General features: G+C 42.5%; 1 protein-coding gene across 7 annotated transcripts in view; it reads right to left on the bottom strand.

Moving 5' to 3' along the window:
- Positions 1 to 21,044, bottom strand: part of USP32 (ubiquitin specific peptidase 32) — a 61,749-nt gene extending 40,705 nt beyond the window's left edge. For 6 of the 7 annotated variants that reach the window (XM_012568677.5, XM_072916748.1, XM_030287787.4 and 3 more), the window contains exons 1-2: positions 20,891 to 21,044; positions 1,600 to 1,727 (exon numbers count right to left, since the gene is read on the bottom strand). In XM_012568677.5, coding sequence (XP_012424131.3) covers positions 1,600 to 1,727; positions 20,891 to 20,948 — 186 coding nt within the window. In that variant the 5' untranslated portion in view covers positions 20,949 to 21,044. Of the gene's footprint in view, positions 1 to 1,599; positions 1,728 to 20,131; positions 20,781 to 20,890 lie in introns of those variants that run through there. The other variant, XM_072916747.1, reaches the window with a different exon arrangement.
- Positions 21,045 to 25,967: the final 4,923 nt, after the last annotated feature.

Consider the following 25,967-nt stretch of genomic DNA (forward strand, 5'->3'; position numbering starts at 1 on the left):
AAGGCTCCAAATGATCTGTTTTAGTGACTGAAAGGCTGAAAATTCAGGGGTTTAGCTGCCTAATGACTTTGCCTGCCTCTCCCCATCCTGAAGCCAGGGATTACAAAGCATCCCTTGACTCAAATCCCAATGTTGGCCCAATTTACAGTTTTCAGCTCACAGATTTGATACTGCACTGCCTGAGTATGAGTGCTACAAGTACATCATAATTTGTACTCGAATTTTGAGATGAGTTCTGATGAGAAGCCATCAAAAACCAATTAGGAGGCTTCCATTAATTTTATTTCACCACCTGGAAACCAAGAACTGCTCTATAACCATCATGAGTGTTAAAAGAGAGAATCATCACCAAAATTGTGTCTTTAAGGACAGATTTTTTTAAAAAATAAAATAAAACCAGGCAGCAGAAACCCCAGAATCTCTATTTGTGACCAGATCAATAATTTAATCCTTATTACTAACCTGAAAGAGATATAAAGGTACAAGTTAGCACAGAACATAAAATTCTCAATATATTATGCTATTTCAAACCAATTGTGAAAGATACATTTTTTGTTTAATCTTAGGGGTTACCAACTCTCAAAGCATCCAGAAAACACTCAAAAATTCATGCTGAAGACAGGCTTTAAGCTCTGGGCAAATCAGACCCCTCCTTTTCCACTGCAAATTCTCCTGCTAAGCCTTAAACACCCACATAAAAAGCCAACTGTTTACAGAAGTAAAGTAGTATCATCCTCTTTGCCAAAATTAGGGAAAACAAGGGAAAAAAGAATGAAGAAAAGATGAAGCTGAGGAAAAGGAACTCTGCCAGAGTGTAAAACCTTCAGCAATGCAACACTTCAGCACTCACGTTATCTAAATAAAACTGGGGGACTTGCACGCTGCCTCTGAGGTCAACAGCTCTGAGGATGCCAAAAATAGAGGCTGTGACTAGAAATGACATGGAGCAAGAGATCATTTGAAAGGTCTGCCTAATCTTTGTCTCTCTACCAATAATATTTTGATATCTCTCTCAAGAAAGGGGCAACTCTATAAAAGAAAATTGCTTTTTAAGCATGCACGTCTGTAGGATTGTATTACTATTATTTTTTAGATATATACACATGGATATATGTTTATATCCATGTTGCAGATTTTGATTCTGGTTATTTTTCAGCTCATTCATGTGTCTGTTATGAACAAATTTATTTTTAAGAGCTTGTAAATATTCATCTTTAGAAAACAAAGTAACAGCCTATGGAATCTCAAAGGAACCAACAGCAAGTGCATCTCTAGAGTAAATAAAATCTGTTACTGTGGTCTTGTTACAAATTCCCAATCTTTTAATTGCCCAAATTTACATCTGGATATTTAGGTTTGATAGGATATTTGACTTCAAATCATCTACCAGGTATTAATAGGGTTGGGAGCACATCTCTGACCACCCACAATCCAAGCCTGGAAAACCATTTCCAGGCAGAGGTGGTGCATTGTGGTGTTGCATAAAAAAGGGGAAGCAATTCAATCAACTCCATAAATATTTGTGTGTGCACAGCAGCATCCAGCTGCCCATTATCCACTGCTTTTGGCTTCCCAGGAAAACAGCAATTCACAGCTCACCTCAGCGACTTTGGGAGGGACCCCATCACCCAGAACTTCCCTGATGAAGCACTGCTGGGTCATATAATAGGAGAGGCCACAAGTTCTCTTGAAAGCATCTTTGAGCCTCTTCAGTTCTATGTCTGTAACTGAGAACAGAGGAAAGAAAAAAAAAACTTGGTCAATAAAGATGTTACAGAAAGATAATAGCTTAAGGAATCTCAAAATCCTCCACTCCTTATGTTTACCTTTACAATAAAAAGCCACAAAGAAATTAAATGCATGATTTCCCCTAAAGAGAGGGAAAATGAGACCTAATAATCTAATCTTGCTTGAAAAGAGACAAAAGAAGCAGACCTGTGGTTACCATCAGTGTGAACAACAGCTCACTGCCTAAGTTTTCTGACTACAATAGTGGATTGTAATTTGTTCTAAATTCAGCACCATTCTTGTCACACAAAGGAAAATGAGGCAGCTTTATGATCAATTTTGCATTGCATGTAAGCCAGGGAAATTATCTGCAACCAACAGTGGTGAATATTATTAAGAGCAGCTCCAACAGCGTCTTTCAAGCAGTTTCATCTATTAACCATTTTTCTGTCTTAAAACAAATAAAATACTTTATCAGCAGTACAAGCTCATGAGACGGTGCAGTAAGGTGTGATTTAACAGGAAAAAATGTTGGACTACATGTAATTCTTCACCCAAGATCCCCTTGCACAGCCAAAATCTGCTTGCCAGCTACACCTGCTCAAACTTGTTCACAACTGCAAAGGTGGAAAATGTGATGACATCCCACTCACCCTGGCCTGGGAGCTCCCTGGAAAGCAGTGCTGCCTTCAGACTTTACAAGCACAAAGCAACTTTCTAAGAAAGTGTTTAAGAAGGGAAGGATCTCGTGGAACAAAACAAGCCCTCTGCCCAAAGCCAAGCTGTAAGGAATGGCACAGGACCCCCTGGAAGGTCCTGAGTGGTGAAAAAGCAATTTACCATGCAGAAGTCCAGGGAAATGATGCTGCACACGGGAGCTGTGTCACTGTATTTATAGCAAGGCATTTTCCTTACCCAGACAGAAACAACACTGCCATGGCCAAAGGCTTGTCGAGCTTTTTGTCAGCCAAAATAAAACAGAGCACTTGAGGGCTTAATCCAGCACTCAGTAAAACTTCTGCTTTTCAGTTAATTCATTCATCAAAAGCAAAAATCAATCCTTAAAAGTAAATCACATTAAAACATTCCTCCCTAATTTTAATCCGAGTCAACATTAAAACAGAAATTTGCTCCACTTAACAATTGTGTAAAAACAGAAATTGGGTTATGTTTCCTCTCAAATTTTATTACAGATTCTGGGTACTTCTAACCATAAAGAAAAAAAATATCAAAGTATCTAAGAGATAAACCTCAAGTGTAACCCACACAGCACCAGAGCTATCAATTAGCACAGTGGTGATTATCATTAGCACATATCTTGTTTGACTAAAACGAGCCTGCTGTAATTACATGGCAGAAGAATGTTGGTCTCATACTGTTACCTGGCTTCTAAGGTGTTTAAATTCCGTTTTTTCACATTAACATCTACCCAGAGTCACTGGTGCCTTTAGAGGGGTGCTTTGATGAACACCCAAACCAGGAGGAGATGAAGGGAAGTGCTTCACTTCCTGTCACCTTTAAGCACAACGTCACTACAGAAAATCTTCAGGCAGCAGGGACATCTCTCCACATTTCATGAGTGTTGGGATTGCTCAGGGATCATGGAAAAGGGAAGCTCCTGGCTTTGGAATTTTGGCAAAGCAAAGCAAACAACCTGGATCTTACACTAAATCCAACAACAGTTCTGGGATTAAATTATTCTAATTTTTCATAGTTTTTATATGCCTGCTCACACACATATCTTTAACAAAAATAAATTCTGTGCTCTGGTTTCTTCTCCCTCTCTTAATTCTTTGATCTCCTCACCATTAAATCCAATCTAGTTTGGGGTTATTTGGCAAAAGTTTCTATACAAACATTTGCTAAGCTGATGTTTGCAGCACCCCTGACTGTCCAGTGTGCACTCCAGGCAGTGCCCAGGAGGGAGAAAATCCCATATAAATGTATCTCCCATAATCCATGGGAGTGACTGGAGTGCCAGCCAAGGTGAGGAGAAGGTTGGGAACAAGACTTGTCAAGCAATACTCCCAAGATCTTCAGAAAGAACTGCACTATCAGTGTATTTAACAGGGGTGATAAGTTGATACTGCCAGTCCATGTTACATTTCAAAAGCAAATTATTACTGCCAAAGCCCACTCAATATTATTGTTTGCATACAGAAACTACAAAAAAGGTCATGGAATAACAGGAAAGGTAATTACTTTCATTCCTTCCCCAGGAGCCATTAAAATGACTGATGCTGCCCATTTAAAATCATCTGCAAAGCTTTGTAAAGATAAGTTCATTATACATTTAGATCCATGCACATGAAAGTACAACTGAAATGAGCAGAGTATAAATCAAAGATATTATCAATGTTTACTATGAGTCTGGAAGGCAAAATATTTGAATTCAGAATCCCAACACCAAAGCACCAATTATTCAACAGAGATAGAGCACGATGGCATTTTGAGAGGAAATAAAACTAAGTCTTCAATTATTAAAGGAACATTTCTAGAAGCAATACATCTATTACTATAATAACTATAATAATTTCAGAAATTAGAACACTCACATCCCCAGAAGCTGCCTTTTTTCTCTCAATTCCACAAGCCCAAGACACAGGAAGCATCAGAGAACACAGAGGGGTTTTTCATCCTGCCTTTAGACACCAGCCTGTCTCCTACACTGTTTCCTACACTGACTGAAGTCCTTTCATTAGGAATATTCACTTTTTCCAAAGGCACAGATTCCCCAAACACTTCCAGGAGCCAGTTGTCTACAAACACCTCTGAGAAGAGCATTCACAGGCTGCTGTCATTAGACACAGGAGACAGACACCACGCCATGGGGAGCACCCTTGTTGTATTCACAGCCTGACAGGGGAAAACAGACACTGACAACTTCCCAGGAGGAGTTTGTGGCAGTGAACACAGCAAAAACCATCTTCACATCCCACCTGCCAGTAACAGGTGGCACAACCTCAATATTATTGCAGGGAAAACGACTCAACTGGAATTTCGCATTTCATTCTTTACACCTCCAGAGCACAAAAGTGACCTTTGACTGTGAGGTTAATTCAAGGTAACAAAGGTAAGTTTCAATACTTAAGATCCTGTGTGATACCCCTTAAAAATCTACCTGCCCACTTCCAAAAACCACCAGTGAAACAAAGTGCCGGCCTGTCACTGTGCCTGTGGTAACTTTGCTAACACAAAGCTCCTGTGCCACCTCAGCTGGAAGGTTTCCAACAAAGCTGCAAACTGTTGAACAGGAGATTAGTGCTGCATCCAACTCTCCAGGGAAAATTCCAGCTCCAGTTTGTTTAATAAAGTTTAAATGAAACCACGCAACCTCAGCTAAAAATGTCACCCGGCTTAAAGTAATTGTAACAAACCTTCAGCTCACCAACTGCTGAGGGTATTTTTAGTTTCCCAGTGTTACTTAAACTTCAGGCTGTTTATATGGATGTACTAGTCCACATTTTTTGGTTTAATTCCCATCTATCCAAGTAATAAAATGTGTATTACCTTCCAAAACTGGTCCCTGCTGGAAACCACCTCCTTCTGCTCTGCTTTCACATATTTGTCACCAAGTCATCCCAGAGTTTTCCTGTACCTGAAGCTCAGATTATGCAAATCCAAGTGTAGACTTAAACCTTGTTTTGCCATCCCTATAAAACTGTTCAAACCAAGCTGGAGGAAATCAACCCTTCCAGTGGAGCTTTGCAAGTTTTGCTGCCACATTTCTCCATTCATTTTAGAACCTCTATTCACTTTAGAATATTTTTCTTTCCACATCCTGTAGATCTAATCCCACCCCCACCTTTTGGGAAGGCTCTAAAATACCCTGTGAGCAATGCAGGGTTTGGGGTATGTCCCCTCCAAAAATCACAGTGAAAGGACAATTTTTGACAGCAAAAACTGGGCAGCAAATACCTGCCTCAGCAAAAGCTGCTCAGCTGTTATCAGCTGCTAGTGAAAATTATTAAGAGTCATCATAAAAATATAACTGCATGGCTAAATACAAGTAATATTGATATTTCTGCTTTTTCACGTCCTGTTTTGGAAAAAGAGAGAGGAGAAAATGGTTACATCAAAGCCAATTCCTCACTACTCAAAGTACCTACACTGCATATTCTGTGATACTTCCTTAGAGATCTCTGAGCTAAGGTTTGCAAAAATTACCTCAAAGTGTTTTATTCAAATACTGCAAGGAGGAACTTAAAATCTTCCTTAATTTTACATATTTTTGATGATGTAATTATTGAACATAAGGAATAAAAGAACTGCCATACTACAGTCTCTGCTAAGAGGTTAAAATGAGTGGTTGGTCAGGCCTAGTGGAGTTATTTCAGCTTAATTATACACCTTACTGTGATATATGCATCAAGAGCAAACATAATCAATGTATTTAAATTTCCTGTTTAATATTTATTTGCAAAGTCAGGCCAGTCACAAAACCACCTTCCCTTACAACACTTTCCCCCCATCCTTCCAAATTAAAGCACACTGATGTAAAATGCTGAGAAATGGAGGCTGAGACCCAAAGCACAGCTTTCCAAAGCAGCCACTTGTCTGATGGAGCAAAGGTGACAAATAAAAGCATTTGAACTCTTAGTACTGCCTGAGACATGCAGGCAAGAGACACTTAACCTCTCCATGTCTTGTCTCAGCTCAGAAATGGGTATAAACCCCAGCCTGCATCAGACAGATGTGTGATAAATGAGCTAAGATACTGTGTAAAAGCACTACAAGCTACTACTAAAAAGCTGATTTAATCAGTGAAAAGGGCAGAACTCCAAGTGTTTAACTGAGGGGAAGGTGGAATTAATCTGTCCTGGCTACTATAAACTGACCAATTAACATCAGGTAGAACTAATTGGACACAGAAACAGCACCAGAATCACAAAAGCTTCCTGCAAACCATTAGGAGGAGCAGCAGTAACCACAGCAAAAAGCTGATCTTTGTCCCAAAAGCCTGAAATACTTCATTTGGCTATGTGAAAATAAAGGATTTATTCTGGTTCACAGGTTCCCAGTGCAAAACCCAAACCAGCCCAGCCAGGGGAGAAAACCACAATGTACCAACCATGCTGAAAGTCAAAACAGGAAACAAAACATTGCATAAGCAGGAAGAGAAAACACAGGATAAAAAGGTCAGTCAAGGTGAAGGGTCAAGAACCTTTCCAGCTCATCTGAGTGAAGCACTGGTAATTTCCCCTAGAAATGGAAGCATCAAAATGCCCTCATTTCTCTCCAAACACACCCCAAAATCTGAATTTCCAACATCACTACTGGGTGAAAAGCAGCTTGCTAACTCAGAGCCTTAAAAAACAAAATCCCACCAGCCCTGCACATCACAAGTACACAAAGCAAGCAATAATTTGCAACCATCAGCATAACATTGCATTTATTCTTTACTAAAACTAACCAAATTCTGAATTCTAATAAAACTGACAACTTGCTCATCCTTCAGAAAGCAAGAAAAAAATCACCTGTCTGAAGTTCTTCCTCACTTCCAGCTCGGGTTTTTTCATTATTCTAATATTTTGATTTTTAAGTGACAATTTTAGAGGTTCAATATCAAACTCACAGGGCATATAATTCTCTAACCAGACAATTATCTCCCCTGTAATCATTCACTCAATATTTCCCTTAGGAATCTTCATCCTAGTTATACATGGAAATTTTATTACTTTTTTCATTAGTCTTTATTGTGACTTAATGGCTGTGGTTATGAAGTTGTCAAGAACCAAAGCAATTACTAAAAAGCTTCAAAGAGGTAAAATGTGCAAGTGAAAGTAAAGCGTGTTTGGGAACAACCCCAAATTGGAGGAACCAACTGCAAAATACAATTGAGATAAATGAACCAGCTATACTAAAAAGTCAACCACCACACCCACACACTTTTGCTAAAAAGGAATCCATTTGGGGATATTTTGGGAGAAAACACAGAGTAAAAATTCCTGCTTTCCCTAATGGAAAAATGAACCCACTCCTAAGGCATACTTCATGACTGGAATACCAGAAATGGCACCTCCATAAAGGCTTCACACATTTACCAGTAACAGGAATTTCAGGATAACACCACCACAGCTTGGGTATTAAAAAAAAAAAAAAAAAAAAAGGAATTATTCAATCCAGCTGTATTTTTTTCCTCCACCTATTCCTTGTTTTTGGTAGCAGTGGCTCATCCTGTGGCTAAAGCTTTCCCTGGTTCTATCAGACCTTCCCCTAACGCATATCAAAGGTTTAACATCTCCTGTGCAGGGAGTGCAAGGAGATTTAGTCATTACAATAGGATTTGGCAATTTTCTGTAACACGAATTCTTAGCATTTATGTGATGCTTTTAATCTTCAAAAACCTTACTCCTCACAGTCCCCATTCCCATAAGAATTCCAGCATTCCCAGCCTGGTTTATCCCCCTCTATTTCCATCAGGGCATGTTGCTGTTTGGATTAACTCTCCCAGTAAGGCCAGCGTGGAGAGGAACTGGTACATAACAGCAGTGAAATAATAATAATAACAACAACAACAGCAGAGGAATAATCCTTCCACTGTCTGAGCATGGAAATCTTATTGGCCATATTTTAGATCCTCAAGAATTAAAGGAACTCCCTGGTCCATCCATACGAGCCATGGGATAAACCTGACAATTCACAAAACTTGGCAGATCACCAAAATCTATTTTACCATTTTCACAACTGCAAATTTAAGCACTATAAACTGCAGTATTATGTATTAGGGACAAAAAATGATTCCTGCTATCAAGTAAAGAATTGGTAAACTCATTCTCCAGGAGTAATTCCTAGCCCTGGATCATCCCAGTCTGTCACCTTTCCCACCCACTCTGCTGGCTAGAAAAAGGGGCAAAAAGGGGACAAGTTTTAAATGTTTTTAAACAGAGCACACATCTTGAGCAGCAGCATTGAGAATCCTGAACTACTCTCCAAAAAATAACATGGACTAAAAATTAATCAGGAGTCTGGGATGCCCATCTTCACCTGAGTTCCCAAAACGTGCTTTCCCTTTCCACTGCTGTTTTCCTCTGATCCACCTTCATAGCTGTGGCTTGTCCATGATTTCCCAGGTGAATGTTTTAGCTCTCAATCCTTCCAGCATTTAGAATTAATGTTTAGTCCTGCTTAGATTAGAAACTAAACTCTGCTCTCCTGAGCTGTCCCTTCATCAGTTTTCCTGGCAAACACACTGAAAGTTTGTGTTGTTATAGGTAAGCAGAGCAGCTTCTGCCACATTTCAAAAAAGCTGCTTCTGCTTTATTACCACCATGAAAATCATCGAGACATTTATGCTTGTTAAGATTCACAAAATTACAATATAGAACTCATTTCCAAGAAATAAACACCCTGCTAAAATGAAAGGCAAGTGCCAACTATGTAAATGCAAGCACCACATAAGGACCGTGCTACAAAATAAATTGAAATACAACAAATATTTCACATCCTGTCTCCCAACGGTGCCAAAGATACTAAATGCAGCTGTAATATGAATTGTTCTTTAAATAAAAAAATATAGTCTAAGGCTGAAAGTTAAACAGAAGCTACAACTTCTACATAGGAAGTCAGAGCTTCCCATCACCTTCAGTGAGGATGAGAGGCAAGGAAGGAAAGTTCTAATTTGGGTTAGCTGGCATAGTTTTGATCAAATATTCACTCCAGTGTTGGCCTCTGGCAGCTAAAAGAGCCAAATCTAGTAAAGCACAGTACTTACATACTATGACACGAATAATAAAAGATTCAGATAATATTTATACATTGCTACATCTTAATTTCTGAAGTCAGAGGAAAAACATGACTCCCTTGCAAGATAAGTGTCCTGGCACAGGTGTCCACACGTGTGTATTCACACGGCCAAGAGAAGTCTCTCTGCTTCCAGCCTTCCTATTCCCAGCTCTTGGGGACACATCTGTCTAAAATATCATCTCAAACTCAGCTGTAAAGGGAATATTTTAGTGTCAGGTCCCAGATTTCTGTCTCCTGTTGCATTGTGACAAACACATAATGACAAGCTTGATATACAACCTGTGAAAAATACCAGCACCATCACAAACACAGACACTGGACTAGGGAGAGAAGAAATAAAAACCACCATGTGCTTAGTTCTGGGACCCCATTACGTGGCTGGTAGAACACCAAGAACTGAATCAGAGCTTTATTTTTTGACAGACAATAGCAAACAATTAGCATTACTATTTCCAAACTCCATTGCCACTGCTGCATCTCCTGTTAAGAGAATCCTCAATTAACATGTCAATATTCATATTTAGGATTATCCTGAAAGATGCCATGCTAGTTCTACATTAGAGAATTCCTCACTGCAGATATTCAGCATTAGCTGTACATTATTCCCAAGGCCCTCCATGGGAAGGATGAAACAGCACATTTAGATGCACCCTGGGCCAGCTGCATGGGAAAGCAGCTCTCAGTCACTGCAGGGCCACTGAGCAGCTTGGATGGATGGGATGGGATGGCTCCAATTCCAGAGATTGCTGTGAACACACTGCCCATTGTTCACAGAAACAGAAAAGGTGTCAGAATGACTGCACACCAAAGAGCCCCAGTGCCCTGAATGGAGGCAGCAGCTGGAATCTCTCCCTGAATCCCTGGAGAGACTCATAAGATATCCTCAAGGACATTACAGTCTCTATTAGCAGCAGTACATTTACATAATAAATTACAAACATTTTAGGATTCTATATTTATCAAGTATTTTCTATTCTGCTTTTTAACCTCTAGCCCTGTAACACTGCGGCCTCTGCAGATATTTATCCTGTGTTCTGCACTGGAATTAGTGCATGTTGTGGTTTCGTCCTGCTCTGCCCTATCAACATTGCAATCTACTCATTATTTTATAATAACATTAGTTCTCACAACACATTTACTCCACAATTCTTTAACCAAGGTGATCAGAAGACAGCGCTGAATTCCAGGCAACAACAAAAAGTGGGGAACTGGTTAATGGCAAAAAGGTCAATTATAACTCTTTAGGCAAAGACAAATCACTGTGTTAGCTGCAGGATTGGAAAACAGGGACCAAAAAGTTCTGACATTACTGCTCCACGGATAACAGCCCTTCCTAAGATCCTGCCACAACACAGACCAGGCTGCCCTGACTGCACCAACTGCTGCTCATTCACCCCAAAGCTCCTGCTAACCCCTCCTAAAGCACTCCTGTTTCAGCTGTACAAAGTGCAAATCCACTTTTTCAATTTTTAAACTGAAATCCAGGATTTAACTGTATCACATCACGAGGGAAAACGTGCTAGAAATCTTGACAAGACTAGGAAATTTCCAGAGTACGATTTTGCTTCTGGATAACACCTAACAGTTAGAAACAGGGATTGAAAAGAAGTGCTTCTTCAGCCCAAAATACATTCATGATGCCACATTCAAGTTCATTTTTAGAACAAATTCAATCTGCAAAACTCAAGTTCCCATAATTACTATCCCAATACTTTCAGTTCTTTTTCCCCCAACATCCACAGACCTATTCAATCTGGTACTTCCTGTTCTGTTTAGGGCTCTGTGTTTCTTCCACTTTTTTATTTCACTCAAGGTCTCAAAAATTTAAAAGAGCAAATTTTGCAAACTAGTGGAGTAAAATTAATCATCTGAAACAACTGCAGCATCTGAAGGGATCTTACAAGGAAGCTGGAGAAGGACTCTTCATCAGGATCTGCAGTGGTAGCAATGGGTTCCAACTGGAAGAGGGCAAGCTTAAATCAGATAGAAATTCCTGTTAAAATATTTCAGCTCAGGAATCTGTCACAAACCCTTGTGCCATTATCACCAGATTTGAGATAAGGAACCTCCATTCAAAACACAAAAGAAACATAAGCATCCATTCTATATTAAACACTTAACATGAAATTAAACTCTGAGTGGATGACAACTGAAAGACCAGCTAACAAAAAGAGAGATACAATGTGAATAAAATCACTGGTTTTGAGGAAGAATTCCAAAGGGCTTGTAGTAAGTTTTATTTTGAAAGGATGAAGCCTACATTTTTATACAGAATGTAATTCTCTCTTATTTTGGCCCAATGACATTGCCTCTCATAGCTTGTGCTTCCAATTCAGACCCTAAGTGAAACAGCTTCAAAGGATTTGGACATTAAAAAAAAAAAAAATCAAAATAAATGTTAGAGATTCCTTTTGCCTTTGTAGCTGCTGCTGGGAGCAGTGCCTGGCCCAGAGCAGCTCCCACTGCCGTGCCCTGTGGCTGAAGAGCCTGACCAGGAGGAAGTCAGAGCTCTTTTTAAGGTACAGACTGTCTCAGTGACTATTTAAAACCACTCCAAAAGTCAGAACCGCAGTGTCTGACAAAGCCAGACGTTCTTTCTGCCCATCTCAGTCTGCCCAGTGTTCCCAGCACGAGGGAGGGCTGGCTCTGCTGGTTTTTCAGGAGCATCCCTGTGCCAGGAACTCTGGTTGGCAGAGAACTCCAGGGTGGGCACAGGAACCCGTGCAGTTCATTAACACCACCATTAATATCTTGTTTTGCCCTAAATACATCCCATGGGAAGCACAGGTCACTTCAAACGCCCATTTCCATGGGATGGGAGAGGCTTGGCCTGGTTTGTGACAGGTTAAAAGGAGGATTTAAACAACCTGGAGATCAGGGCATGTCACTGCATCTGCCAGCTCACCCTACCTGTGACAGCTGAGCACTCCAGGGGAGGCAATGATTCAGTGAGGAACTATTTCAGGGCTTGCACCAGTCCCACATTAAATAACATTTATTCAATGGGAAATAAACCCTGGTCACTACAAACTGCCTGATTAGCTCTTGCCCAAACCTTTCTCAGCCAGCTCCTTTTATTCAACACCAAATAAAGGCCCTGTTGCAAATGTTACTCTGTTTTTATAAGACAAATAATTTTGTTAAACTTTTAGATTATTAAACCAAGAGCCTCACATCTCTAGGACGTAGACACATGCACTAGAATAATTAAGGAATTTCCTTTAATTGCCATCCTAATTAATTAATTAGTAGGCTACATAGAAAAATTCTGATTGATTATAACTTGCATCAGTTTTTAAGCAGATTTGGCGAACTACTACAAAACCCACATGCAGACACATTTAGTGTCAAACCAAGATCTGAACACAGTTTACAGCCATTAAAAATCAGAAATGCAGAAGAGATTTTACATCAGTTTAATAGAGCAGCATTTCAAAGTGATGCACTTGCCAAATAAGCCCCACCTGCAGGGACCATGTCAGCCCTGCTCAGCTGTAAATACAACCCCATAAAAGTCCCCATTCCTCAGAGGTGTTCATATTCATTATATAAAAAAAGAAATGAAAACTACTATTAGACAGCTCAGTTGCAAACATTAAAGCTATACAGCCTATGAGATATGGAGTCATCACTAACAAAGGTAAGGTGTCCCTGAAGAAATCACAAAAGAAAATGTGCATTAGTATTTTGCCATTCTTTTTAGGCAAGCAGGGAATTTTATTCCAGTAAGTGCTAGCAATAATCCAGCATTCAAAGTTTGGTGAATTAGACCCTTTCAAATTCTTAGGCAGAATCTACCTTAATGGATTTTTCTTCTACATTCATCTTTGCCCAAAGGCTTCATTGTCTCATTATGTAAATGACCTTTTCATATGAAAATTAAATGTTAAAGATGCTTTTTGTAGTTCTTCAATACTGCAAATATCACATGGACATTCACAATAATTCAGACTAAGTACAACTTATAGAAAAAGCACCTGCTTCAAGGAATGGAACAAATTAAGAAATAACTTGTTTTTAAGTCACTAAGAATTGAAAGTCTTAATTAGAATTAACCCACAGAACTTTCTTTTCTATACAGAAACTCAAACTAGGAAACCATCAGGCAAAGAGGAGCCCTAAAGGAGGCCCTAAAAACCCCACCTGGGCACTTCTGATTTACATCAGGCTTGGAAATAACCAAAGTCAGTGGACAGAACCAATTCTGCTGTTTGAAAACGCCACACTTGTCCTACCCTTCCTCCATCAGCTTTCTGTATGCTCACAATATTTAGAGCTTCTTCTTGGACCAGAACAGAGCACGATTATTTTAATAACAATTAAGATGTCCTAAGAGCTCTGGACTCATTAGACCTCCCATACAGCAAATTATTTATAGCAATGTATGACTTCAAAACCTAACCAAAATACACTCAATTTTCAGAAGACAGTGACACTTCTTGAATGACAGATATTAGTAACATCTGGGTCTTTAAATACAGAAAAACCCCACCCAGTCCTACCTCAAAGCAGGAGTTGTACAATAATCCTAATTTACAGAACTCAATAGACACTTCATGCCTCACCTCATCACATTACTTGTTAATGCTGTGCCCTTTTTCATTCTCACAGGCTTGTCATCCCTTCAGAGGCCCATTTTTTAAATCTGATTTCATTTTCTTGAGTACTAAAGAACTGAATGCCTTACTTATTTTATGAAAGGAGACAGTGGGCCGAGTTCCCTTGAGCAGAGCAAAGGGGTGAGGGTTGTTTTACTCATTCCTGCCACAGTGCCAGCAGCCAGAAAGCCTGAAATTGTTACAAGTCAAGAAAACAGGATTCAAAGTAGTCCCCTCTTATTTTTTTTTCTTTCACATTTCATTAGAGATGCTTCATCTCACACTGAACAACTTCCTAGTTTCTATTTTTGTCCTTTTTTTTTTTTTTCACCTCTGCAGGACACTGTCAGGTAGATTTAGGACTTCATCAAAACAAGACTTCACAAAATTCAAGCTGAACAGAAATATTTTATAGAAGCTATCAGGCTGGAAAGTATCTCAGGAGGTCACTTGATTCACCCTTGTGCTTGAAATTGGGTCAAGGCTGAACTCCAACCAGCTTCCGGAGGGTTTTGTCCAGGCAGAGCTTGGAAATCTCTCAGGATGAAAGTTCAACAACTTTCTCTGGGCATGTATATTTCTAAAAAAGCCTGGTGTTACAGGAGGAAAAACTAGAAACTGATTAGAAACTATAAAACAACTGATGTCATTGATTAAAATCCAAGAAATAAAGCTCAGGTTTATGACCTGTGAGATACATAGGCATATAATCTATAATCCAAATAAATGTTTTGAGGACTCAGTCTCAGTCTACATCAAGATAAGAAAATGTATTACATATAGAACAGCCTGATAGTGGTCTTTTCACTTATATCAAGATATTTAACACTCAAAATGAGGATTTGTTCAGCTTATCCTGTGACCTCCAGCCCCATGGCTGGAATGATATCTATTTAAACTCCCCTGGCAGCTTTCCCGACTGCTTTGATTGGAATCTCCAGTAACACGCTGACAGGACAAAACTGCAGCTAATATTGTGAGCCTGCTCCTATTTAGAGACATGATTCACCTGAGAAGTGAGAAACCAGAGGATTCCCAACATTTCCTGAATCATAATTCAACTTTTTGAGGGTTTTTTCCTTTAAGATGCTCAACTTTTTCTTATTTATGAAACACCTATGTTCTTAAATCCTCTTTTATCAGACTTGCATCACACTCTGCACATTCAACACTTGTGCAATCACCAAGTTTCTGCCGTGCTTGGGAACCATCTAAGAATTACTAAAAACCTACTAAAAGGATGCAATCATCTCCCACAGAACCACAGCACTTGCAGCAGCCCAAGCAGGAGGAAATATTTACCCCTAATTTGTAAGTTTTCAACTGGTATTTCATAAAGGGCCTCTAAAGACCTCAAAAGGTATCTCAGGAAAGGAAATTTACCGTTAGCTGACTTAAGTTCACTCCACCAATGTTCCTCATTTCCAACAGGAAATAACTTGGGGAGTCCTAAGCAAGAGGCTGAAACCCCCCCGAGTTCACTTCCCTCAGCTTGGAACCTGAGGTAAAGGAGAAAGTGGTGGCTGCAATTTAGCAGCTGAAGAATTACAGATTACAAACCAACTCCAGATCAAGTGCAGCTGGAGGGAGAAGGATTTGGGAGTGCTGGTGGGTGAGAGGCTGGACATGCCCTGTGTCCTGGGCTGACCCCACAGCGTGGGCAGCAGAGAATGGGGGATTTTGCCCTCTCAGTGGGATCTCACCTGCAGAGCTGCCCCCAGGCCTGAGGGGCAATCCAGAAGGACCTGGAGCTGCTGGAGTCAGTCCAGAGGAGGCACCAGGATGATCAGAGGGATGGAGCAGCTCTGCTGGGGAGAAAGGGTGAGGGAATTGGGATTGTTCAGCCTGGAGAAGAGAAGCTTTGGGGTGACCTAACTGCAGCCCCCCAGTACCTGAAGGAGCTGACAGGAAACACAGGGAGAGACTTTTCACAAGGGCCTGGAGTGCCAGGAGAAGGGGAATGGCTTCACACTGACAGAGAGTGGATTAGATTGGATATTAGGAAGAAATTCCTCCCTGTGAGGGTGGTGAGGCCCTGGCACAGGTTGCTCAGAGAAGTGTCCAAGGCCTGGTTGGAGCAACCTGGTCTCATGAAATGTGTCCATGGCAGGGGGTGGAACAAGATGATTTCTGAGGTCCCTCCCAGCCCAAACCAGTCCATGATTCTAAGGAGCATCTCCTCATCAGTTCATGGAAGTTTCAGTAGAATTCCCCAAGTCCCTCCTGCCTTTGAAATCCATGTTCAGCAGAGACTGCTGAGGTGCCCTCCCAAAACTAGCACCACAACTGAATGCCAGAGTTGTGAAATAATTACTACTCTGTGAATTTGAGCGGCCACTTGCAGCTCTGCAGCTTTATAAACAGGAAGTGTGAAGCTCTGCATTCATACCTGCTTTCATCATATGACAGAGCCCTGAAGCCATCAAATACTGGCTGACATAACAAGCCTCGCTGCAGAATCTTGACTGTCTTCACAGTGGATTCTATTCATTCTGATAGCTTAAAAAAAAGGCTGAGAGACTTGTAGGCATTTTCAGCACATGCCTCTGAAATTCAAGGCTCAGAAAAGCACAGGTTTTTACCCTTAGAAAATAACATATCCCAAAGAACCTTCACCTATCATGGTCAAGCTCTGGTTTTCAGCTATAAGAGAAAATAAAGCAAAACAATCTCCTTCGTGGAATACAGAAAGAAGAGAATAAACTACTAAAATGGTTCCCTGACTGTTTTTCCTAAAAAGATGTCTGGGATTTAGAAAGTTAATTTCATAATCTGGAGTATTAAAAAGCAGTTTTCCATGGGCTGAAGGGCTGAGTCCATGGATTTGTCACCAGGCTGAGATCGACAGCCTCAACTAGATGATTACATATTTGCACAAGTTTTCCATCATCCTCTTGTCAGATTTATGACATCTGTACGCTTTAGGATGTTAATGATCAGACACCAGATATATTTGCCTTGATTTAAATAAAACAAATGTAGCTATTTTTCAAACTCAATCAAGACACAAAAGGTCATTAGCAAGATTTATCCTCTGCCCATCTCACATTAGTCATTACTGGCACACACTCACCGAGCTCCTTGTGGGTTAGAGAGGGTTTTTGTTACTTTGGTGTTCTCCAGTTGGTGCCATCTCAGAGACACAACCAGGGGGAAAAAAAAACTGCCTTAAAAACCATTATTTCATGAGCTCTCCAAAGGCAAAACCTGTGGAATTGATACACCTGCAAGTTTTGCCTCGCTGTTAGCTGGCATTTTGACTGCATGTGCATTCTCCAACAACAGCACTATTTCTGTGCTTTCATTTTGCTCTTTTTCTCAGAGATCACTGAGCACAGGACCAAACACAATTAAATGGATTTATCAGCAGTCACTCATTTCTCCAAATTCTATGCTCACTGACCATGCTGATGTTGTGGCAGTTCCCCTTCTTCCATCCTGCATTCATGAAAGAAAAATTGTACCTTGCTTTGAGCAGAAGGAAAACTCTCCCTTCCTCTCTGGCCCAAATTTGACAGATCCATGATTATTCACCAACATTTCTTTTAAGTGGTTCCCTGACTCAATATTTAGCATAGATCATTTAGCTGGGAATGGCCAGAATTACACGTGCTCTAAGCATCATTCACAGAAACTTTGACTACTGATTCTACAGTTTCATAATTCACAAATACCTACAAAAATTTATGCTCAGACTACAATTATCCTCTCAAAGTTACTGAAGCAGAACATATTAACAGCCACTAGGAAATACAATCCATAGGGATCTGAAATAAACTGGCCACCAATACCACACAGGAATCTCTTTCCTAGAATTCTTATTAAAATATTCTATATAGAACACAGAACAGTGCAGGAGCTGCTATGCTAATACAGGAGCTAAAACAATAGTGATAAAAAGTTATTCTTTTTAGAAAGTTTTACTGGCCCAAAGACATTCCTTTGAGGAACTGGGTGTCAAGAGTGGCAGCAGAAGTAAAAGATAAGGCAGGCTTTAGAGCACCATCTCCTTGGCAAGGCCAGAGCAGCCAGACAGCCTGATGGACACAGTGGTAGGAGAGGAGTAGGAAATCAGGGACAAATATTGGAAAATCCACCAGAACAGGACACTGGCTGACTTGCAGCACTGTCATAAGCAGAAAATTGCTGTTGGAGCTTAGGTCTAAGAAGAAAGCAACAAGCTCGAGAGCCACAGTACCAGTTCATGCCACCACAAATTCAGCTTGATAAAATAACTGACAATTTTATGCTCAGTTTGGAACAAAGCACTTCTGACTTCACCTCTAATGACCTGCCCAAGGATTTCATCTCCTCACAAAGAATCCATCCTCAGAAGGAGGTCTGTGGGGTCAGGAATAGCTCTGCTCACTTCTCATCTCATACCTTTTCCACAGCAACACCACTTTGTGCCTCTGGCTACTATAAATAAGATGACCACAATTGGCAAAATTCATAAAAATAGATGTCTAAAATAGCATCCCTTGCTTTCCACTGCCAGGCTGCACAGGCAGACACAGATCTCAGGGAGGCTGATGAGACTCCTGTGACCTGCACTGGTGGACACAAGACAACTTCACCGTGCCCATCCACACAGCCACGTCACCACAGCAGTGTCAGCTGCCTGTGCCAAGGAAAAAGAGGAAAATAAAACAGCAGGACTGTCTCCTGTTCAAGGGTGGAGAAGGCCATCAGCACCAGGCCGCTCTGGCACTTTCATCTCCTTGAACAGAAGTTACATTTTAGCTACAGTTATTTATATTGTGAGCCTTTAACCACAACTCCCCTCACCTTCACAACCTTTGGTTACTACCAAAATGGGACTGCAATAAATGAAACTGCTTAAAAGTCAGCCTTATTTTCTGAAGCTGACAAAAGCAGCATTTCCCCCCCATATTCTGAGCAACTGAAATTCAAAGTGGTGACTCAAAAATACGATCACAGCATTCTGAATGATTACCACAAGTACAGGTAACCGGTACTGATTACTTATAAAGAATTCCCAGCAGAAAAACCTGTACAAATACCACCTAATAGAAAACTTTCTTGCCATTTAAGAACCAGGAAACAATGTTAGAGAAGGTGGATCTAATTGGAGATAAATATATTTGGCTTTCTTTTTTTAACATTTACGTTTATCCATTATCTCTGTTTGTGTCCACAGAAATGCCACAAGTACCAGCAAGGTTCTGTGGAAGTAGGAATGGTCTAACAAATAATGTTTTGATAACTGGCCTGTTTTAAACATACAGTGATTCACTGGTTAAGTAAATAATATAGTTATTTAGCAAAACATCAATTTATAACAGAGTGCCTAAAACAACCTTTCTGGTCTCCTACAGAAAAACAGTATTGAAGGTCTCATATAGAGAAGAAAAACATCCAAAAAAAACACAAAGAAAAGTATTATATTCACTGCGCAGAAATAATTTCTTATTAAGAAGAAATCAATCTTACTACTTATGAAGCATCCAGATCAATTGCCTTGATTTTGAAACACTGTAAGAGCTTAAATCTAACTTTAAAATTCAAAACACTTGTTTTTTCTTATTTAGGAACTTTGGAATATACATCGTGACCAAATGACTGTATTCTCCACCAAACATCTTATTTCAGACGCTTCCTGATATATTTAACTTCACACCTCTACCAAGCTTCATTTATAACTCCAGCTCTTCTAAAAATACGTGCACCAAAGCTTTCAAAGACTTCCTATACTTTCACTAGCAGTGAAAATCCTTCAGGGCTGTTATGTTTAAAATCTGTAACAAGTGACTTTGAATCATACGCTTGTTTCTCCTGCTTGACACTACGTTGCTCCATTTCCTATCTGACATGGCATCCCTCAGAGGCTCCACCAGAAAAAAAAAATTATAAAATATATAACAAAAACCCCATTTCACGTCCATTTGTTTCTTTTTCAGTTAACACCCAGTAGTTCCTCCCAGTTCTCCCTTATCACTCCTGACATGCAAGCAGGAAAAAAAAAGGGCAGCCATAGATTGGCTTGTGCTTATGAATTTTATCAGGGCTTTAAATATCAAACAGGTGAGCTGCTTTACCTGCGCTGCATCACGTGAATGCACAATAGGGCAACAAAACCAACACCTGTCCTCCCTGCAAACCATTTACTGCTGACAATTCCCATCCCTCTTTGTCCTTGGACTTGGCTATCAGTTCCAGAGCCAGGGAGCTTCCAGGGTGTAGCTTGCCGTCGCCTTGGAGCCCTGCAGCTGCAAGCATTCACCATTCAGCTTGTTTATGTTTTCCCTTGGCTGGTTCCTCTTTAAATCCTCCGGGAGGACCCTGAGCCGGGCTAAAGCAGCGACACCGAGCCCCGGCCACGCACGCCACATCCATCTGGCCATGCGGAGCTGCAGATGCGCGATCCCCGAGCACGGGGAAGTAAACACGAGGAGCGGCAGGGCCGGCAGAGCCGGGAGCTGTGTGACAGCCCTGTCACAGCGCGGGGATGGCAGCGCTTCCCGGTTTATCCAGCCCTGCCCGCGCACAGCCGGAGGCCGGGCCGAGGGACGGCACCGGCGGCGGGGACCGGGCCGAGGGACGGCACCGGGGACCGGGCCCTGCCGGGGCCGCGGTAAAGGAGGAGAGATAGATAGGTAAATAAATAGATAAGATAGACAAATAAATAAATAAATAAACGACGGGGTGGAGCGGGGAAGGAGCACCCGAACGGCGCAAGTGTCTCCGCGCGGGGTCCGTCATGGAGGTGCCGCCTCACCGCCCGCTACCGGGGGGCAGCGCGGGGCCCCCACACCCCTCCCCGCCGACCTCCACCCAACCCTCCCCCGCCGCCTCACCCCTCCGCAGGGCCTCGTCGTAGCCGAGGAAGCCGATGCGGGACTCCTTGGCGCCCATGGCTGCCTGCTCAGTCCATGGCCGCGGCGGCGCCCGGCGGAGCCGCTACCGACGGGGGAGGGGGGGCGGGGCCGCCCGGGAGGGGCGGGGGGAGGAGCGGCGGCCGCGCGCCCGCCCCGCCGCCGCAGCCTCCATCGCCGCCCGGCGTCACGTGGGGCGCGCGCGCCGCGTCACGTGCGGCGCGAGGAGGCCGGGGCGGGGCTCTGATTGGCTGACGCCGACTCCCGCTCTTCCCTCCTCTCACCCCCCCTCCCTCCCCGTCCGGCGGCGCCGCGCGTCCCCTCAGGGGCGGCTGAGGGGCAGCGGCAGTCGGCGCTCCTCGGCTCCGGGTTCGCTCCTCGGCTCCGGGTTCGCTCCTCGGCTCCGGGCTCGCTCCTCGGCCGTAGAGGAAGGATTTTGCTCTGCCCCGGCACAGGCGCGTCGCTTGCGAAAGATGTCAGTGCTTCCTGTAAGCGTGCACCGGAGTGAGGAGAAAGGCTGCGGTGCCGCGGGGCTCCCGGCGGAACAGCCTCAGGCTCGCTCCTGTGGGAGGGTGGGAGTCGCAGCATCCTCAAAGTGCGTAGGGAATAACCCCTCAATCTCCTCGTTCCTCACAGGGGATCAGCCCCCCAAAACCTCACAGGGATAAGCCCCTCAATGCCCTCAAACCACACAGGGAACAGCCCCTGAATCCCCTCGATCCCCACACGGATCAGCCCTCAGCCCCCTCGATCTTCACAGGGATCATCCCCTCGATCTTCACAGGGATCAGCCCTCAGCCCCCTCAAACCACACAGGGAACAGCCTCTCAATCCCCTCCATCCTCACAGGGAGCAGCCCTTCAGCTTCCCAAAACCTCACAGGATCATCCCCTCAATGCCCTCAAACTGCATAGGGAATCAGCTCCTCAACCCCCAAAAAACTCGTAGGGGATCAGCCCCTCAAACCTCTCAGGCAGAGCAGCCCCTCAGCCCCCTCAAACCTCTCAGGCCACGGTGGTTCTCCTCAAAAAGTACTCTAAGTCACAGGGCTGCAGGCATGGGCTGACAGTAGGAGGTTCCTGTTCCATTAAAATGTCTTTTCACTGTCTGAAACAGAAACACGGGCTGAATTGTAAAAGGATCAAAACCACCTCTGCCCTTTGCTGTTCTCCAGCATGTTTGCTTTTAGTATTCAGCCCAGGACTGACACAGAATGGGAGGATTTCCAAAATGGCTTTGTTACAACATTAAGCCTGGTAACCTACCCTGGGTCACTCCCAAGCAGAAAATAAGGAGTTTGAAAGAAAACACTGATTTCTAAGGGCAGCTTGTTCCAAGAATTGTTCCTGCGCTGAAACAAAGCCTGTGAAAACATCAGTTGCAAGTCATTCCCTAAGTTACTGTTTCCACACAGAATGATCTTGCCACATCGGAGCCGCAGAAAGGTCAAGCCAGAGTTGCTGTCTCACTGATGTAAGTTCATGCGTAGGTATTTTTACAGCAAACATTCCAAACAAATTTCATATCTGATATGCAAAGCCAGGAATGCTGCTTACAGAGACACGGGCTCCAAGACCAAATTTCTCCTCCTGTAACCCAAGAGCAAACACACTACAAATGAAATAAGCTCCATAAAGCTTCCTTTTATCTTTGCTGAACTGTTTTTTATCTTAGATTTGTAGCATATAAAAAAAAAAGTATCATTTTCAAGAATAAAATCTGCCACAAAGACACCTTTTACCTCTCTTATGTGGATGAGGGGGAGACTTAAGTGATTTTTAAAAATATAAATTAAATTGGTGGAAATATACTTCACTCCTCAGCCACTGGTTATGTACTTATCATTTAAAGAGTAAAGGTAAATGTAATGTCAGGGTAGCTAAGAATAACAAGATATAAGCACCCTGGATATATATATATATATATACTCTTATTCCTGCCCTACCTTTACATATCTCTTCTTAACATAGTTCCTTCACCAAGCAGCTTTCAGTTTAGATATAAAATAAACTTTAAAACATTTGAGAATGAATTCAACAAACATGGCAACGTGTCAATGAAAAGCCTAAGCTGGCAATACAAGAAACAGCTGGAGAAATATGGTTTATCTTGTGATTAAGTGAAATATTCCATGGCATCCCTAAAGCCATGCTCTGTTTGTGATGGATCCCTTTTTCTTAAAGCATTAACTCTCACCCGAGGAGATGGGGTTTAATTCCTGACTTGTCTGTCGTGTTCCTGTGTGACCTTACATCCAGGAATAATATTTTAATGTTTTGGTTTCTGCTCTGAATTACAAAGATAATGACCAAACCCCATTTTGCCTGGAACGAGCAGCACTGGGACACAGCCAGCCCCAAACTGGCAGAGCAGTTAGAGAAAGCAATTAGAGCCGGAAGCAGCTTCAGTGGTGGGGTAAGGCAGCTCCACACCAATTCCTGCTGGTTTTCAGGCCAGTTTCTCCATCACTGTTTATCCTCAGGCTCTTACCAGAGAGCAACAGCCAACCCCTGAGTACCAAGGCTCACAGAGACCTGACACAACACTGCCAGGCCTGTTTTGTCTACACCCAGCAGTGAGGGACCCTGCCAGGACAACTCTGACCCGGTGCCTCTGCAGCCACCACAGTTTGAAAAATTATTCCATTTTTATCTGTGATGTCAAGACAGAACTTCTGCTTACAGTTCACACAAACCCCGCTCTTAGGTAGTAGAGATTATTAGGCAGTATAGGGGGTTTAATGAGAGCTAAATCATGAAAAAAAATTAATGACTGAAATCATAATTACAAATCAGCCACCAGCTTATAGTCACAAACAGCTGACTGGGTATATGGTGCAAATGAGGAAGCAGAACCCTCTAGCAAGGAGTTCCTTCCACTGTGGGAAGGAAAAGGGATTGGAGTGATGGTTCTTAATAATGGCTAACATTTCCTATTAACCAAAAAACCCAGACCTCTTTCCAAAGAAAATGTATATCACTTAAGAAACGCCCAACTAAAGTGGCATCCCTCATGTCTCAGAGGTACAGGCTGTGTCCAAGAACCAGCTGAATTTTGTTTGAAGAGCACTTCAAAATCATTTACTGGATCCATTGTACACACGGTGGCCTGCACCAAATTTAATCACAAAGATACTCTGGATTGGAAAGCCAGGCTGGAGGCTCCCGATGGCAGTGCCTTTGTTCAGATTAAATTAAGCATGTTCTCAAAGGCACTGAAGCAAGAATCCAGAGATAAGGCTGTGTGTGCTAACCCTGGATTAGATCTGGCAGTAAGTTTTTACTGAAGCCTTATTGGGGAGCACAAGATTAGATGTTACTGCTATTTAAATGCTGTGTCAAAGGTAAATCAAATTAAGATACAGTGAATTTAAACTTACATTAGATGAATTGAGCTCCTGTCTTGTCACGGAGAAGTGCTACGTATGCAAATCGAACTGGGCACGTGTCCTTTGGATTGCTGGAATTTATTTAATTATTCGCTAATCAAAAACTAATTCACAAGCACTTAGCAAATACCTTTAAGTGTCTCTGCATCACTGTCAAGGATCTGAGGCAAAGCAGGTATTTACTGCTGCACAGGAGCAGCAGGAGCCTGGCAGCACAGCGGCTGTCAGCTCTGCCAGGGCTGCTGCAGTCCAAGGCTGCAGGGAAAAATCCACAGCCTCCGGCTCCTGCTCAGCCCACAGCAGGCAGCTGCAAGGAGAGGGGGTTTGGAGCCGCACTGGAAAGGCCTGAGCTCAAAAGGGACAAGCCAAACAACAGAGGAACTGCTGCAGCAACTCAAAAACACTTCTGAGAAGAGCACTGTAGGCCTTAGGATTTCCTGATTCATGTTCACTAAAACAAATGCAACTTTGTTGTCAGCCTCTAAATCGGCGCCTCTTTCCCCAGTACCCGTCTCCCCACCCTGGGATATTGTTACGTTTTAAAGGACTCTTCTTAGCACTGGAAAAACGCAGGACAACTTTTACCCCTTCTTGCTTCAGACAGCCCTGACAGGAGCGTGGCAGAGCACATCTCGAATATTTGAGAAGAGCAGAAAGTGGGGGAGAGAACAAGATGAAATAAGAAGATTCAATCAGGTCTGCAGTGGTCAGAGCTAAATTGTTTCATATCTAATTACAGTGAACTGGTGAATGAGAAAAATACCCCGAATCATTATCTGCCAGTCTGATTCTGATGTTATCAGAGAGAGAGGACATACAGAAGGCTTCCTCAAAGAACAACAGAACAATATTCAAATTGAAACTTCTATCACATCCCACATTTTCTAGGAAACAAGTGGCTTAGAGTGGTAGCAGAGGGTGATAGATTTATATGAACTCTGGGGCAAGTAAAAGGAGCAGAGTCTTACCAGGTCCCTCTATTGTTGTCATGTAAGCCGTACTCCCACACTATTACCAGTATGAACTTTGTAGTGCAATACTGCAGGGGAAAATGAAAAATTTAATTTAAAAAAAAATTAAAATGAAATTAAAGTCTCTTGTTGAAGAGACTTGTTAATGAAAGTAGTGCTCACCAGGGCTGCAGTGTGGTGTAGCCAAGGGGACTCTCGGGGTGAGATGATTGGGGCTTTTTCCCTCATTTCCAGTTTGAGGGTGCTTCTCTTTTCACACCTGCCCTAGAGATCCCCTCTTCCCAGTACTCTCATGACTTTTTGGACAGCTGCCCATCTCCACCCCTGCCCCGACAGCCAGGCCCTTGCCCTGGCATCATCCCCTGCTCCTTCCCGGCAGCAGTGGACACCTCATCCCCTCCTTTTTCCTGGTGAGTTCCAAGCGGGGCGGGGACACGGGAGAGAACAGCGTGTCCCTCTGTCCCAGAGGGCTGAGCTCTGGTGACAGTTCAGTGCGGGGGTGACAGCCGCTGCTGCGCAGGCAAGAGTGACAGCCCTGCTCTACACACCCACGCGTGCCAAACGCCAGACCTGTACATCAGGTTGTGGCAGATACGGGAACGGGGTTTGGAAAAGGCAGCAAGGGAAGTGGGAGCATCCCTCAGACCTCATTTGAGCTGTGGGCTACCTCTGTTTAATTCTGCCACCTCTTTATGAAAGA

The sequence above is a fragment of the Taeniopygia guttata genome, chromosome 19 (genome assembly GCF_048771995.1).
Source record: "Taeniopygia guttata chromosome 19, bTaeGut7.mat, whole genome shotgun sequence".
Taxonomy (NCBI): Eukaryota; Metazoa; Chordata; class Aves; order Passeriformes; family Estrildidae; genus Taeniopygia; species Taeniopygia guttata.